The sequence below is a fragment of the Geotrypetes seraphini genome, chromosome 2 (assembly GCF_902459505.1).
Source record: "Geotrypetes seraphini chromosome 2, aGeoSer1.1, whole genome shotgun sequence".
Taxonomy (NCBI): Eukaryota; Metazoa; Chordata; class Amphibia; order Gymnophiona; family Dermophiidae; genus Geotrypetes; species Geotrypetes seraphini.
Window position 1 is genome coordinate 31,745,776 of NC_047085.1, and position 18,501 is coordinate 31,764,276.

The 18,501-nt window shown below is 42.1% G+C and overlaps 1 protein-coding gene across 2 annotated transcripts in view; it reads right to left on the reverse strand.

Moving 5' to 3' along the window:
- Window positions 1-18,501, reverse strand: part of TG (thyroglobulin) — a 230,637-nt gene that overhangs the window by 149,640 nt on the left and 62,496 nt on the right. The window contains exons 12-17 of one of the 2 annotated variants that reach the window (XM_033933388.1): window positions 16,814-16,951; window positions 14,173-14,250; window positions 12,248-12,360; window positions 10,097-10,211; window positions 6,686-6,892; window positions 3,481-3,690 (exon numbers count right to left, since the gene is read on the reverse strand). In XM_033933388.1, coding sequence (XP_033789279.1) covers window positions 3,481-3,690; window positions 6,686-6,892; window positions 10,097-10,211; window positions 12,248-12,360; window positions 14,173-14,250; window positions 16,814-16,951 — 861 coding nt within the window. The remainder of the gene's footprint in view (window positions 1-3,480; window positions 3,691-6,685; window positions 6,893-10,096; window positions 10,212-12,247; window positions 12,361-14,172; window positions 14,251-16,813; window positions 16,952-18,501) is intronic. The other variant, XM_033933389.1, reaches the window with a different exon arrangement.

Genomic DNA, 18,501 nt, shown 5'->3' on the forward strand with positions numbered 1-18,501 from the left:
GAAAGAATGAAAGAAAGGGGGGGACAGGGAGACAGAAAGAAAAGGGGCAGGGTGAAACAAAGAAAGAAAGAAAAAAAATGGGGCATGGAGAAAGAGAGAGAAAGACAGACATACAGAAAGAAAGGGGGCATGGAGAGAGAAAGAAAGAAGGGGGCATGGAGAGAGAAAGAAAGAAATGGGGCACGGAGAGAGAGAGAGAGAGAAAGACAGACATACAGAAAGAAAGGGGTATGAAGAGAGAAAGAAAGAAGGGGGCAGGGTAAAAGAAAGAAATGGGGCACGAAGAGAGAAAGAGAAAGACAGACATATAGAAAGAAAGGGGGCATGGAGAGAGAAAGAAAGAAGGGGGCAGGATGAAACAAAGAAAAAGTTGGGGGAAGGAATGAGGTCTGGAGGAGAGGAAGCATACAGGAGGCTGAAAGAAGGGAAAAAATATTGGATGTACAGTCAGAAGAATAAAGTGCAACCAGAGACTGATGAAATTACCAAACAAAGGTAGGGAAAATGATTTTATTTTCAATTTAGTGATCAAAATGTGTCCGTTTTGAGAATTTATATATGCTGTCTATATTTTGCACTATGGCCCCCTTTTATTAAACTGCAATAGCGGTTTTTAGCGCAGGGAGCCTATGAGTGTCAAGAGCAGCATGGAGCATTCAGCACAGCTCCCTGCGCTAAAAACCGCTATCGCGGTTTAGTAAAAAGGGAGGGGGTATATTTGTCTATTTTTGTATAGTTGTTACTGAGGTGACATTGCATAAAGTCATCTGCCATGACCTCTTTGAAAACCCGCGGAATATAAATGATAATTAACATTTTCTCTGCATACAGTGTGCTTTGTGTTTTTTTAATTTTATTGTTGGTAGATCATTTTGACTTACCCACAAAGGTAAGGGGGAGGGAGGGGAGCTGCTGAAAGACATCTAATAATCCTTGCAGGCTTGACTGCAGGGAATTATTTTGTAAAATCATGTTTTGTTATGTGACTGGCATTATTTAGACTTTAATTTCTATGAATGAATAGAATGAAAATGATATAAAATTACTTGCTTGTTTTTATGTGCGTGCGCTGAAGGAAAGTAGAGAGAGAGTGGGCTGAGGACGCTGAAGGGAAATGGGGAAGAGAGAGTGGGGAGAAGACGCAGATTTATAAATTGACAATTGTACAGAATATTGTTTCTTTTTATACTTTAATATAATCTATATATATATAAAATCGGAGGTATGTATGTGTGTATGTATGTATGTGCCGCGATCACGCAAAAACGGCTTGACCGATTTGAACGAAACTTGGTATGCAGATCCCTCACTACCTGGGATGATATGTTCTGGGGGTCTCGCGGCCCACCTGCACACATGGGCGGAGCTACAAACATAAAATCAGATTTCACCCATTCATGTCAATGGAAAAAATATAAAAAGCTGCCATTCTCACAGTAATTCAAAAACGGCTTGACCGATTTGAACGAAACTTGGTATGCAGATCCCTCACTACCTGGGGTGATATGTTCTGGGGGTCTCGCGGCCCACCTGCACACGTGGGCGGAGCTACAAACAGAAAATCTGATTTCACCCATTCATGTCAATGGAAAAAATGTAAAAAGCTGCCATTCTCACTGTAATTCAAAAACGGCTTGACCGATTTGAACGAAACTTGGTATGCAGATCCCTCACTACCTGAGGTGATATGTTCTGGGGGTCTCGCGGCCCACCTGCACACGTGGGCGGAGCTACAAACATAAAATCAGACTTCACCCATTCATGTCAATGGAAAAAATGTAAAAAGCTGCCATTCTCACAGTAATTCAAAAACGGCTTGACCGATTTGAACGAAACTTGGTATGCAGATCGCTCACTACCTGGGGTGATATGTTCTGGGGGTCTCGCGGCCCACAACTCTATGTTGCTTGCTCAAGGGTGGGTTCACCCAAGAATTTATATGTTCTTGCTCCAGGAGGTGAAACTAAAATTGTTGTTTATAATCACGTTTTGCGTTAGTTGTATTGTATTCATTTTGTTAAATATTTCACATTATAATTTGAATATTGTACTTTTTATTAAGCTGTAAAAAAATAATTTCATTCACCACTATAAAGTATCTTTATTTGAATCCATTTACAGTGTTATTGCTAAAATTAAATACCCGTGCAACGCCGGGGCATCAGCTAGTAAGTTCAATATAAAACAATTCAAGGCTTGTGTGGATGGAATCAGGTGGTTTGCGGGGATGGGGACCGAGCTTATGGGGATTAGTCCAATAAAATGGTATTTTCTTATTTCTCATTATTTGTTTTATTTTTATTTGTTATTTTGTAAAGTGGTGATTGTTATGTATCAGTTTTTTCAAATTTACATCTACTGTCTTTATATTTTGCACAGTATTAGAGGACATGTGTTACTGTTTTTGTGGAGTTGTGGTGTTGCATTGTATGCAGAGTCTGGTTTCTTGGGGGTTCAGTTTAACTTTTGTCTACATATTTCTATTTTTAGTTTGTGATTATTCCATATTGGGCGAGGGTGTATCTGTCTGTGTGTATGAAAGGGACATGGCTTTCTGATAGCATCGACTGTACAGGATCAATTGACTGTGCAGGATCTGGCTTGTTTAGTTTTACAATGTATGTGTTGGTGTTCCAGTGCTCACTGCAGTGTTTAAGATGCTGCCTTTTCCTAGGTACACTCTTGTTGTGCGATATGTGGATTGTTACTAAAAATCATATTTTTCATAAAGATGGGGGAGGGGTGTCAAAAAATGATGGGCCCCGGGTATCACATATGCTAGGTACGCCACTGAGTAGGGGCATAGTCTCTATTTCTTTTTGAAGCACTGGGGCAGTGATTTCCTCCCAGCTCATGAGACTATGTGGACAGATTCTGTATCTCAGCAGGTGCCTAGGCAGCAACTGAGAATCACACATCAGCGTCCTATACAGAATCGCATCTGTCCCAATGGACAGATGCCTAACCCCGTCTAACCACCCCATTTCTCTAACCAGCACTCTTGTCACAGGTGCCAGTTATAGAATCGGACTGCCATCAGTTGATCGCAGCAAGGGAATCTCTCTGCCACGATCAGCTGATCAGCCACAGCAGGGACGCCCCCGGCCGCGAAGTTGGGGGCAGGAGGGATGCCCACTCCCTCCTGCTGCCACCCTGAACCCCCCCCCCCAAACTGTCTACAGCAGGAGGGATGCCTAATCCCTCTTGTTGCTACCCCTGAACCCCTCCTTGAAGTTTCCCAGCAGGAGGGATGCCCACTTCCTCCTGCCAGAACCCCTGAAACAATCCCCCCACGCCTACAGGCAGGAGGGATGCCCAGCAGGACCCCTCGAACCCATGACTCCCTCAAACGTGGATACTGGGTACTAAGGCTGTAGCTTTAACCTCTGCACCACACTCTCCCCTTTCTTCAATTAGTGCAGAATAAAGATGTCACTCGCATACTTTCCCTGCCATACCCCTTCAATAATATGGACTTACTCTGGCAGGCTTGTGGATGAGGAGGTTCTGAAACCCAACGCCGACTCTCCAGGTTGCACTGGAACGGTGCACTAGTGAATGAATTCTGGTAGCCCTGGGGGCATATTAATCGGCATGACTGCAGCTGAAAACTAGCATCCATTACTTTCTCACAAAAAATGGCACCGTTAGCCAGATCTGAGATATTGAATGAAAGTGGACATTGTGGACCTGTAATTGGTTACAAAAGAGCAACAATATACACGTGAAAGAAAACTATTTCTCATATTCTTGTCCATTGCATACATTGGTCTAGATTAGTAGTCTCAAACTCAAACCCTTTGCAGGGCCACATTTTGGATTTGTAGGTACTTGGAAGGCCGCAGAAAAAATAGTTAATGTCTTATTAAAGAAATGACAATTTTGCATGAGTTAAAACTCTTTATAGTTTATAAATCTTTCCTTTTGGCTAAGTCTTAATAATAATATTGTAATTTATAAGTGAAGAGACATGATCAAGAAACTGTTTTATTTTTACTTTGTAATTATGATAAACATACTGAGGGCCTCTAAATAGTACCTAGCGGGCTGCATGTGGCCCCCGGGCCACGAGTTTGAGACCAATGGTCTAGATTCAGTCAATGGCAACTAATATTGAGGGCTGAAAAAAATCGACAACACTATTCTATAATGGGAACTGAAAGAGAGCCATCCAGATTAGACATTATTTACCCTTAGTGTTTTATAAGGACACATAGGTGCTTACAGGTTTGTGTCTTTATAAAATAAGGGAAAGGGGACTTGTATACCCCCTTTTTGTTGCTTTGGCATTGAAAGTGGAGGATTAGGTGACTTGCCCAGGATCACAAGGAACTGCACCGGGATTTGATCTCACAACCTCTGGGTACAGAGGCAGCAGCTCGACCAGTGAGCCACACCTTCAGTCTGTTCCAATATGGCAATTCTTATGTGAGATGAGTATAGGACAGTCAAGCCATTGTGACATCACTGATGAGGCTGGCTCTTAGGCATTGGTGGAATGAGGCATTATGACATCACAATCTCAGCTCTGGAATGTTGCTTCTCTTTGGGTTTCTTCCAGGTACTTCGGACCTGGGTCGGCCACTGTTGGAAACAGGATACTGGGCTTGATGAAAGGGAATGGCGACTTGTATACTGCCTTTATGTCGCTTTGGCATTTCAAAGCTTACATTCAACGTGGTGGGCACTGGAGGATTAAGTGACTTGTCCAGGGTCACAAGGAGCAGCACTGGGATTTGATCTCACAACCTCTGGGTGCAGAGGCAGCACCTCGACCAGTGAGCCACAGCCCTTCCTTGTCTCAACCAGTGAGCCTCAGGTAGACACGTAGACTGGCACACCCAGCTGGTCTTAGCACCTCATTTAGGGCTCTTTTTACTAAGCAGTGTAAGAGCATTTTACCGTGGGCTGGTGAGACAAATGCTCTGATGTTCATTGAATTCCTATGAGCATCGGAGCGTTTACCTCGCCGGCCCGCAGTAAGAGGCTCTTACGCTGCTTCGTAAAATCCAGCGTTAATTTTTTAATTGGTTCACTCGGTGCGGTTAATTGAACAGCACCATTAAAAAAACAATTCAAAAAAATAATTTTCGGGTAGACGTGATTTAGGCGCCTACACCGAGGGGCCTACCCACGCCTACCTGAAAAGGAGGCATGGTTAGGGGCAGAGTTTGGGGTATGGAGTGGGTTAAGTGCCAGTATTTTAGGTCAAGAAAACCCCAGCCTAATATACCAGCGCCTACATTTCTGACCCCTGCCGGCGCCTAACTCGAGCGAGACGCTGCTAAGCGTGATTCTATAAACAGCACCTAACTTTGAATGGCATGCGGGAAGTGCCATGTGTACAGGCGCCTACTGATTTAGGCGCTGTTTTAGCAGCGTATCGCAAACTGTGTGCCACGGCACAAAAATGTGCCACGGTGAGAAACTGAGCATGGTGCGACAAACAGGCATCGGTCACTGCTGGCACCTCTCCTCCTCTCTGCCTAGGTTACCACATGCCTGGATTTCCCCGGACACGTCATCCTTTCGAGGACATGTCCGGGGGTCTGGACGGCTTTTCAGAATCCGACACTTTGGTCCGGGTTTTGAAAAGAAATCGCGTCAGGAGGGGGCATCCGTGCCGGTGTGGATGCAATGTGATGTCATCGCATCGCATCTGTGCAAGCATGGACCGCCTCCCTGCCTGACAAACAGGCATCGGGGGGTGGAGCTGGGGCAGAGATGGGCGGGCCTGGGGGCAGGTTTAGGGGGGGCCAGATTTTACTGTTGTGAAATCTGGTAACCCTATCTCCGCCCCCCTGACCTACTGTAATTTTAGGGTTACCAGATGGAGGGATTTCCAAAACCTGGCAGTTTGTCCAGGGGTTGGAAGGCCCCTGAGCATGCATGGACATCAACGTGATGATGTCACTTACATGCATGCAACATCACCGGTCAACATTTGCTCATGCTCGGAGGCCCTTTAGAGTTTAGTGTACTGCAGCTGAAAAAAGTTTACGAGACATTGGTTTATAGAATCAGGCCCTTACAGTCCACATCTAGACCTATTATTAACTTACTATATACATAAGCATTTCTTGGAGGTAAGGAATGGGCAAAGTAGTCTTGTGATCAGTTCCTAAGTAGAGAATAACACAGTGACAAAATTCATCACCGTTCCTGTCCCCGCAGATAACCGCGGGAAACCATCTTCATGTCATTCTTTAAGGAGAGAGGAAAGAATCAGAGTATAATTGGGCACAACCACTGACCCGCAAGCTTTGCTTTGAAGAATGCTGGTGTAGAAGGACCGAGGTTGAAACAGACACTACAGAATGACAGTCTCTGGTATCTAGAGCAGATATTGTGATGTCATAATGCCTCATTCCACCAGTGCCTAAGAGCCAATCACATCAGTGATGTCACAATGGCTTCATTATCCTTGGCTCACATAAGAATCAGAATATGAATGGGCTCAGCCACTGACCCGCAAGCTTTGCTTTGAAGAATGCTGGTGTAGAAGGACCGCGGTTGAAATAGACACTAGAAAATGACATGGGATTATTTCCCGCAGTTATCCGCGGGGACGGGAACAGTGATGAATTTTGTCACCGTGTCATTCTCTATTCCTAAGCCTATACACACATAAATACCAAGTCTTAAGGATACGTATATGCACAAATTTATTCTGACGATGACTTACTCTCACAAGCAGGCCTTCCACTGTTAGTGACATTGACTCTTGTGCCAGGTGCCTCCTCTCCATCCTCAAAGACGCACCAGCAGGTTTCCTGCTCCAGGTCACATTGCACAGGTGAGAAGCGAGCATTGTCCTCACAGGAAGGAACATACCCTACGCCAACTTCTCGCGCACTTGCTTGAGAATTCAGCAAACTGCAAAAACTTGGACCTGGGAAGACGCATACTTTGAATGAAGCAAAATGTAAAAGTGTACCCGAGTTCTCTCTTTTTCACAATGTCAACATTAATACAGCCAACACTGTAACACTTAAAGATCTCTACACGAAAATAGGAGTGGGGGAAGAGACACGATCAACCAACTGTAAGGATAGCCAATTTACTGAAAATATAACATATACAAAAATGTCCCCCAAAAATCATGACAACTGCTCCACCCGAATTCAAAATGGAACTATTCACTTGGCTAACAACGGCCCTTACAAACGGAACACTAAACAGATCCTACCGAGTAGCCGAAATCACTCCAACCCATGGAATAACCCATCAGGAGTACCCCAAGGTACCCCAAGGAGTACCCCAAGGCTGCCCTCTATCGCCTACATTATTCAACATTTACATAGCATCCTTAGGTCACCGACTACAAAAACTAAACTTAAGGCACTACATATACACAGACGACATATCCATCCTAATCCCCTTAAATGACATCTCCTTTCACACGCAATGAGAGAAATCGAAAAATGGACCACCAACTTCAAACTGAAACTAAATACAGAGAAACCAAAAGTCTTCTTGGCAAGCCCCAACGACAAAATAACGAGAACATAATTAAAAATAAACAGCCACGGATATCCAATTTCCAAAACATAAAAATTCTGGGTGTCACACTAGACACGCACTTGACCATGGCTGACCACACAAACTTAACAGTGAAGAAATTCTTCTACACACTCTGGAACCTAAGGACTATTAAAAAATACTTTGGCACAACATCCTTCAGGTTACTGGTGCAATCGCTGATCCTATCCACCCTGGACTACTGCAACATCGCCTACCTGGGTATCCCACAAAAAACAATAAGAAAACTTAGATTAGTACAAAACACTGCAGTTCGCTTGATCTTCGGACTGAGAAAACAAGACCACATTAGCCCATACTACAAAAAGCTGCACTGGCTACCAATGGAAGCGTGAACACAGTTCAAATTTGCATGCATCTGCTTCAAACAAATCTGGGGCCTAGCACCTTCCTACCTGCAAACACACTTTACTCTACACAACCCCACACGAACAACCAGAAACAAAAACATCTTCGCCTATCCTAAAATTACTGGCTGCAAATACAAATCCTACCTTGACAGAACCTTCATGTTCCAAGTTAACAGACAACAATCCTGGCTGGGAAACTACATAAATAAAACCAGACAGACCTACAACGCATTCCGAAAACCAATCAAAACCACTCTGTTTGACAAATTCATCACCTAAACAGATCAATCCGCACTCACTACGCTTTTTCCCCCTACAAACTCGAAGCAATCTTCAGGCAATTCCTACCCCTCTCACTTTCCCTCCCCCTTTCAACCCCTCTTACATTCCCTCCCCTTCCCTTTTCTTCTGTAACATTCCCCTCATGCATTTGTAATTCGCTGAATCTCCAGCCTTCTTTCGATGTGAACCGCCTAGAAGTCATCTGACTATGGCGGTTTAGAAAAATAAAGTTATTATTATTATTATTATAGCAAGCCTAACAGAGAGTCCTTTTGATCCTTTTTGCCCTGGACCCCCAACACGGTCCGTGTTTCGGCTTGAATAGCCTTCCTCAGGGGTATATGACTGAAGCCCAGTAGATGGTGCCAAGTTACGGGCTATAGAACCAAAAAGGAATGCTCTCGATACAAGTTTGGAGCCTGTGGCTGAATGTGGTATCAAACAAAGAAACACTGCAAACTATACATAAGCTGAGTAGCGTCGTTGCTAGAGAGGCTTCAGTCATCTACCCCTGAGGAAGGCTGTTCAAGCCGAAACACGGACCGTGTTGAGGTCCAGGACAAAAAGGATCAAAGGACTCTCTGTTAGGCTTGCTATACACTTTCTGTATATGTTATATATGTTGTATTTTCAATACAGTAACATAGTAGATAACGGCAGATAAAGACCCGAATGGTCCATCCAGTCTGCCCAACTGGTTATCCTTACATTTCCTTCACCACTCCTATTTTTGATATATTACTACATATATATTATATATGTAGTAATATATCCTATTATATATATATACTCCTATTATATATATATTACTACACATGGGGTTGTTTTTTCCTTTTTTTACTGTGGGATACACTTAACGATCTCAACACGAGTATCCCACAGGTGAGAGAAGAATAAAGCAATTATGTTCCCGCCTTCCGGGATCACAGTAATGAGAGATGCTAGTAAGGCTGCAATCCCAGTGTGGGTCCAGGAGAGAGAGATTGTCCAAGTGGGGATCTGTGATGCATGGATGGCCCAACCACTAGGCAAGACTAGGTGGTCACCTAGGGCAGTGGCCATTAGAGGGCAGCAAAGAGAAGCTGTAGTCAAAGTAAAACAATAGATTCTGAACGCTACTCAAACTCAAGAACCATCAGCACATACTTTAACCTGCATTTTTTTTAAAGAGAATGCCTAATTTAATCTTTAAAACAGACTTTGAAATCATGGTTGTTTTGTTTAATTCTCAAAGTCTGGAGGGCTGCAGGCCAAGGGTCTGAAAGTTAGGGCATAAGGCTATGATAGCTAGGGTATCTTTGCACCAGTTCTGCTATGATAGTACGTATAAAAAAAAAAACACTAGAAGGATGCTGAAGCAGATGTGAATGAAGTTAGAAAACTGGAAGGATTGTAGAAAGACGAAGGGAATGGGAACGAAATTATTGAGAGGAAAACAACGAAGAGAGTCATTGTTTTCCTCCCAGAAGCTGTGGAGAGAAGGAGACGTTGCAGAAAGGGAGAGCAGAGGGAATAGGAAAGATGATTGGTTTTGGAGAAGAATGGGAGAGGAGAAATGAGAGCAAACAGGAAAAAAAGAAGGAATAGAGGAAAATTAGAGAAGAAAAATGATCAAGACAGCCAGGCTACAAAAAAACCCCCTTCGTTAATACAGAAGTTCTCTTCCATTTTATAATTTCATTCCGTGATTTCGATTTACTCTTCACAAAACATTTTGCAACAAAATATTCTCTGAGATTGCTGACATTTCAGCTGTTTATTGTCAGTAACAAATGATCTAAAGGGCTGATATACAGTTCATTTTGGATCCTGATATCTCTTATTGTTTCCAAATGCAAGCATATTGGCCCCTAGTTGGGCTTCAGGTACCAACATGCTTGCTGTGCATGAGCTTATTTATTTAGCATGGTCCTGTAACTTACACCGAGGTCTGCTGTCTGAATCCAGGATGCTCCGCTGAATTACTTCACCAGTTGCGGGATTTACACACCAAGAATCACCACCATCCGATGTTTGTAACACACTATATTCTCCTGTCTATAATAAAGATAAATATAATATTACACAACTATAGCTCGATTTGGTATAGACATGTTCGTGCGTAGTATCCATTAAAATCTGTCTTCTAAAGACTTTTCAATTCATATCCTCCAACTCAAACTGAGTTTCGACACAATCGTCGTCAGGGAAATTTTAAGAGTTACTCAACACAATTTTTCATACGTCTCTTCAGTTGAGATCTCCAGCTGGGTGAAACGACTCCCTCATGACGATTGTGTTGAAACTCAGTTTGAGTTGGAGGATATGAATTGAAAAGTCTTTAGAAGACAGATTTTAATGGATACTACACACGAATACTAATGGCCTCTTTTACAAAGCTTCGGGGCATTAGCACAGCGCAGCCGCTAGCACAGCTTTGTAAAAGAGGCCGTAAGTCACTTTATTTTGCACTGGGCCCGGCTGTGCCAGAACAGGAACCTGAACTATGTAGTAAGAGCGATTAGAACTAATTAAATCTTTAAACCAGACTTTGAAAACATAAAGAAGAACAAAAGTCAACAGAATTTGATGAGTATAAGATTTAAAACTTTTACATGTAGGGTTCTGTGATGTTCTGGCTAAGGGCCGGTTGATGGTTCACTGAGCACTTTATTTGGTATTGTTGTTTATAGCAGTGGTTCCCAACCCTGTCCTGGACCCCCAGGCCTGTCGGGTTTTCAGGATAGCCCTAAGGAATATGCATGAGAGAGATCTGCATATAATGGAGGTTCCAGGCATGCAAATCTGCTCCATGCATATTCATTAGGGCTATACTGAAAACCCGACTGGCCTGGGGGTCCTCCAGGACAGGGTTGGGAACCATTGGTTTATAATATTTATTTGGTGACTGATGCTATATAATGTTATGTATGTAGAATGATTTTTAAAAAATATTTACAATAAAGAAATTAATTATAAATTGAAAATTAACTAGAGGGTATTTATGTATAGTATTTAACTCGGAAGTTAAATCAAATACCCCGTCTGTTGTTTATAGTAGTTAGATTTCCCTCATCATTCAAATGAATGCATATCCCTAATAACACACATTCACTTGCTATAAGCAGTTTCGTGTGCCAAACCTACACACCTAGCGACACTCGGAATAGTTTGCTACCTGGAAAGTTATGCCTTTGGTTTAGGCCTGCAACTACTAGCTCTGAATAAAAGAGTTAAGTTAAATGCCAATGTGGTAACACCACAAGACTGGCCCAAAAATCGAGGCACCAAAACAAAGCTGGCTCAGAGCCAGCCATGGAAACAATCAACACTCTTTCTTTAAAACTTTTCCCTCAAGTTGCAAAAATGTTAAAACTCCCAAGTCCATTTCACAAAACATGCAGAACAGAACTGCACCCGGTGCCAAACACACTGAACATTCTAGAATCACCTTCAGCACATTATCTATAATAATAAAATGCTCGCCGCGTATGCGCACTCTCGCCACGTGTTCCCTGAGATCTGATCTGTCGCGCTGTGCCAGCAAGAGTGCGCATGCGCGCTGAGTACGTCACTGGCGGGGATGGAGAGAAGCAGCGCTGCTAGGCAAGGGGCTGTCTTCCCGCCCCGGCTTCCTGGTCACACCAAGACCAGGGCAATCTCAAGGTGCAGTGGCCATGCTAGGGGTAGGGTAGGGAGGAGGGCTTTGAGACAGGCGGCTGTCGGTGGAGAGCAGCCGAATGCAGGAAGCGGAGCGGCCAGATTAAAAAAAAAAAAAAAAAACAACCAACCGAGTGAGCCGGGCCGCTGAGAGAGCGCGGGAGGCCCGGGCCGGGCTGCAGACGGGGATGGAGCTGGGGCGGTGAGCCTTCCCTGCGGCTGTCTGCTGAGGCGAATAGCTTTCCAGTGGCTATGTTTCGCTCTCTCTGCCACAACTTCCTGTTTCCGGCAGAGCGGGACGTGGCGGAGGGAGCGGGACGTTGGAGAAGCAAACTTTTGGGTGGTCTTTAATTATTTGTGTCTTTAATTATTATTTGTCATTTTAAGCGTGAAGATTGTGATGTGCAAATTTGAAAGAGATTGAACTCATTTACCTCAATGCAGGAGGCAGTAAACAAGTCACCTGGGACACCCCCGAGTTCTGTTCCGCTCCGTTTCCAGCCAGACACCGATGCCTTGGCTTGAGACTGTTGACATGACGTCTGGCCTGTGAGAGAGAACATTGTTACCATTCCATTGCGGTTCAGCGATTTCGTAAAATGCAGTCGGGTCAACAAAAAAAAAATAAAAATGGAGCATTAGTGAGATGGCAAGGGATGTGTCAGTTCAGCCCTGCCTGGTCTTTGCTTAGCTGATAAAAAGGATGGATGTGTCACAAAAATAAAAGTAGCAGAAAAACAAATTTGCTGAAAGATGGCAGATCTGATAGCCTGCGACATTTCACAACAAAACATTCAGCTCTGTGGGCCATTGGCAAGGGAAATACTTTCAAAACCAATAGGAGGAAATATTTTTTCACTCAAAGAATAGTTAAGCCCTGGAACGCATTGCCAGAGGTTGTGGTAAGAGCGGAGAGCGTAGCTGGTTTTAAGAAAGGTTTGGACAAGTTCCTGGAGGACAAGTCCATAGTCTGTTATTGAGAAAGACATGAGAGAAGCCGCTGCTTGCCCTGGATCGGTAGCATGGAATGTTGCCACTCTGAGATTCTAGAATCTTGTTACTTTTTGAGATTCTGGAATCTTGTTACTCTTTGAGATTCCAGAATGTTGCTACTCTTTGGATTTTGGCCAGGTATTAGGGACCTGGATTGGCCTCCGTGAGGACGGGCTACTGGGCTTGATAGACCATTGGTCTGACCCAGTATGGCTGTTTTTAAGCTCTTACATGTGCCAAGTATAGGACAATCAAGCCATTGTAACATCACTGATGAGGTTGGCTCTGAGGCACTGTGGAATGAGGCATTATGACATCACAGTCTCAGCTCTGGAATGTTGCTCTCATTAGGGTTCCAGAATCTTGCTATTCTTTGAGATGCCAGAATGTTGCTACTCCTTGGGTTTTGGCCAGGTACTAGGGACCTGGATTGGTCATCGTGAGAACGGGCTACTGGGCTAGATGGACCATTGGTCTGACCCAGTAAGGCTATTCTTATGCTCTTACATGTGCCAAGTATAGGACAATCAAGCCATTGTAACATCACTGATGAGGTTGGCTCTGAGGCACTGTGGAATGAGGCATTATGACATCACAATCTCAGCTCTGGAATGTTGCTCTCATTGTGGTTCTGGAATCTTGCTATTTTTGAGATGCTGGAATGTTGCTATTCCTTGGGTTTTGGCCAGGTACTAGGAACCACTCTCATCTCGAACCTGGGACATTAGATCATTTATTATTTTATTGTCCCTTGATACTTCAATTTTGGAGATCTATTTGGGATCAGGTAAACAAAGTAATGGAAAATCCAGTGGCACTAACATATAACACTGTGCTATTTGGCACTTTGATGAGAGCTAAAAGCCAAATATCATGACATAATAATAAACTTCTATTTATTATGGCAGGGGTTGCCATACAGCTTGGAAAAACTGGGATAGACTGAACTATTCCTTTTGGTGGGAGTCTCTCTGTCACGTTTTTAATATGGAACGTAATATGGCCATACATCAGGGATATTATAAGAAGTTTCTAAAGATTTGGGAGCCATTGACAAAATTATGCAAAGAGTGATTGCTGATTATGCCCTTTGGTCATACACGTCCAGGGTGGGTGGGAGAGCAGGTTGGAATGTATTTTTCAATTCTCAATTTGAGTGTATTTCTTAGATATAATTATGGGGGGGGGGGGGGTTGATAATCTTTTTGTCATAAATTATAATTGTAATTGTATTTAAGTGCTTTTATGGAATTATATGATTGTATTTTATTTTGCAGTTACTTATGGCTTTAAAATGAATAAAGAAATAAAAAAAAGAAATAGAAGACAAAACTTCATTAAAAATGGATAGTGAAAGTTATCTTACACTGTGGAAGATGTGATGAACGTGTGACCAGGGAATCAGTGACAAACAGCCCTCTCTCATCCACACACCAGCAGTGACCTTTATGAACAAGACAGAAGCGCTTAGTCCTGCAAAGTTTTAAACTTGGGGCTTAAAATTCTAAATTTCAACTCCACATACTAAGTTAAAAAAAAATAATTGGTTGATATTCAGTTGTAGGATGTCAGTTAAAGATAAATAGAGATCCTTGCTACTAAAACCTGACTTTTCAGCAAATTGTAACTCTATCCTTCCCCCCCTTTTTTTTCTCCCCCCCTTCTTCACATAAGTTCATGTAATCCTTTTTCGTCTTCTCTATCTACTATTTTAAGTTCTTGTAAACCGTGTCGAGCTCCATACTCATGGAGATGATGCGGTATATAAACTTAAGGTTTAGATTAGATTAGATTAGACTAATCATTTTTATAACGCTACTAGACATACGCAGTGCGGGTAACACTACTACTACTACTATTAATTATTTCTATAGCAAATGTACAAGAGACAATTCCTGCTCATCGGAGCTTACAGCCTTGTCTTGAACCAGATTGTCAAAAACCTTATGTAGCATTGAAAGTCTTTGGTCAAAGCTAACGGGATGTTATCCAATTAAGTTTAGTGCAGTGAGTTTTTGGCCAGACTGAATGGGTGATGGTTAAATGCGCTGTGCCAACCATCGCTGTTATCCAGTTAAAAAACAAACCGAAATCCCCGGCAGGTTTCCGATTTCCTCCAAGATTAGCAGTTTACATTTAACCAGACAACAAATTTCCAGATAAGATTTTAGGCTGCCACCAGAGCAGAAATTTAAAAATGATGTTCTGTGAAGGTAACATAAGAATTTGCCACACTGGAACAGACCAAAGGTCTATCAAGCCCAGCATCCTGTTTCCAAGAGTGGTCAACCCAGGTCCAAGGACCTAACTAGATCCCAAGTAGTAAAACAGATATTATGCTGCTTATCCTAGGAATAAGCAGTGGATTTCCCTATGGATTTCTCTTTTAGGAAATCATCCAAACCTTTTTTAAACCCTGCTAAGCTAACTGATTTTATCACATTCTCTGGCAACAGAGCTTAATTATACATTGTGTGAAGAAATATTTTCTCTGGTTTGTTTTAAATCTACTACTTAGCACCTTCATCGCAAGTCCCCTAGTCCTAGTATTTTTGGAAAGAGTAACTAAGCGATTCATATCTACCCTTTCAACTGCACTTAATATTTTATAGACCTTTATCGTATCACTCTTGAGCCATCTCTTCTCCAAGCTTAATAGCCCTAGTTGCTTTAGCCTTTCCTTAGGCGCCTGAGACAATCGGGACTGTAGGCCCCTTCCAGTGCATCCAGGATGCATCGGGAGGGGGAAGGGCACCATTATGGCGAGGCAGCCCTTCAAGGCAGGAGGGAGTGGGCATCCCTGCCTGATTTTCGATGAAAGGTACAGGGGGTGGCGGTGTCATAGGTGGAGGGTTCTTGAGCAGGGGGGGCTTTCTGATCCAAACCCCTCCCAGCCCACTAGACCACCAGGATTTTGTGGGAGGGGGAAGGGTGACTGGAAGGATTGGGACACTTGGTGTCGGGGGGGAGAGGAATGTCCAGGAGACCCAGTTTTGGCAACAGGAGAGGGGACATGGAGGTATGCCTCTATCCCAGGCACCCCCTACCCTCACTATGCCACTGCCTGGCTCCACTCAGATATGGTCCCCAAATCACCCCAACACTAACTGAGGAGTGCTGAGGCAGCCTTGGATATATCTCTTCATAAAGGCGGTTAATAAATCCCAATTGATAAATATTCAGCATTAGGCTGCTTTGTTAAGTGCCATCGACTCATGTTCGAGTTTTAGCAACTTGAATTACAGATCTAAAAAGAAAAGGTCCTCCATTGTCATTCCCATGGTTGTTTTCAACGTGTCCAGCCATCTGATTGCAGGTCACCTTCTTTTCCTGGTTCCTTCGATCTTCCCAAACATGATGTCCTCCTCCAATGATCTTTCTCTTCTGACGTTGTGACCAAAATAGACAGTTGTAACTTCATCATTTGGGCTTCATTAGGCTACCAAAGCAGAAATTTAAAAGTGATATTTTGTGAAGTCAACATTTGCTGTTAATCCAAGGTACTTGTGACCTGGATTGGCCACTGTTGGAAACAGGATACTGGGTTTGATGGACCTTTGGTCTGTCCCAGTACAGCAACTCTTGTGGTCTTATGTTCTTATGTGAGCCAAGTATAGGATACTCAAGCCATTGTGACGTCACTGGTGATTTTGGCTCTTAGGGATTGGTGGAATGAAGCATTATGACATCACAATCTCAGCTCTGGAATGTTGCATCTCTTTGAGTTTCTGCCAGGTACTTGGGACCTTGGTTGGCCACTGTTGGAAACAGAATACTGGGCGCAACACTTATGTTCTTAAATAAGCACTGTGCAGTGCAACGTAAGCTGGTAGCAGCTTCTCCTACCCCGCTTTAATAGTTTTGGATACTAAGCCTTCAGTATTAAGCTTACATGATCCATTAAACTGTGCTATTGTATTTACAGTGTTTTACATATTATATCTAACTTGATCCTCATTTTACCTGCAATAATGAATGTATACATACATATACAGTACTGTACTCACCAGTGCTTCCATAGCACTGCACTGACTCCCAGTTTCCCAGTCCATCACATTGAGGAATGTAAGGCTGAAATCCCAGGAGTGTTGCTTCTCCAAAAGAACTTCTTGAAGCCATGCGATTTCTCCAATAGAAATGCAATGCTAAAAATAAACATCATCTGTTATTTTTTTGTCCGCTGATATTTAAGTTCTGGAAGTCAATCGGGGGACAAATTAATATAGTTTTAGAATCAGATAGTCCATTAACATATGAAGTAATAATTTGCGGCACTATGTTACAAGTTAAACCTCTCCTTGATCAATTTAAAAGCCGTCTTCTCTTGATTTTGACTGGAATTGCGGTTCAATTGATCACAAAGAATTGGAAAAGCCATGACAGATTAAATTATACATTTTGGTGGACAACTGTATGTACTACGTATCAATATGAAAGAATGAATGTGGAGTGTTTAGGATTTAGTGTTTTATTTTAAAAAAAATATGGAGTCCATTGGCTTTATTTGTTGATTCACAGTAAATGAGAATATTTTGCCTTCTGAGTTTTTTCATTATACATCCGGGGCGGGAGAGGGGTAGGGGAGGGAAGGATACTGGAAAAATGGATATGAAATATTTTTATTATAGTAATAAAGTTGTTTAGTATTATCACTTATTGTTAGTAGGGGGGATATAGTTATATTTCTATATACTATTTATATGAAATGATGTATTTTCTGTAAGAACTTGACATTTTTAGGCAAATGTATTACACTGTTGTAATTTAATAAAATATTTTTAAAAAAAGATCTGTTAGTCCTTTAGGGCAAACCTTATAGCATCTGACCGCAAGTAGAAAAAGAAAAAAAAAGTAAGACAACACAATAAACTGTTTTTCTCATTTGTCTGGTGAATCATATATGTCTGATTTCAAGCAAAAGAGAAACCTGACCTCTGAACCTGTTGCAAATATTAAAAGTCAAAACCAAATATATCCACCCTCCCCTTTTACAAAGCCACAGTAGCGGCTGTCTTGGGGCAAATGCTTTGAGCCCATTAAACCCCTATGGGCGTCGGAGTGATTACCACAGTAGCAGCTACTTCCACAGCTGAAACCTCCTTAGAAAAATTTAAAAGCAAAACTAAAAAGTTATCTTTATAAAGATGCATATGAATCTTAGATCAGATAATCTTTTTTGATTTTCCTATTTACTTCTAGATTAAGCCTTTTTTTAAAACATTTTTTCCAAACCAAATTTCATTAAAAAAAATTTTAATACCCTTCCTGATGTTGTTCCTCTCCTAAATGTTTTTTTTATTTTCATTTTTTTTTTCTTTTAAAACAAATGTAGTTTTTCCTGATATTCCTTTTGTATCTTTAATTAACTATGGATAGGTTTGTATGTTTATTGTCTCAAATGATTTTATTTGTTCCCCCAAATTTTTATTATTGTTATACGCATTGAAAATACTTGATATTGCGTTTTAATCAAAACTATAATAAACTTGAAACTTGAAAAAATAAAAGATTCAGATTAAGGCAATGCTCCCCAAGCTTTTCTCCATGTAAATTTTATCTCGTGCATATGTACTATGGATACCTGAAAACTCAACTGGCTGGAGGCTCCCCCAGGAGAGGTTTGAGATGTGCCACCTTCCAACACAGAAGCATCAGTTCTATTCTATTCTGGTTCTTATAAACCGCAAATTTCAAC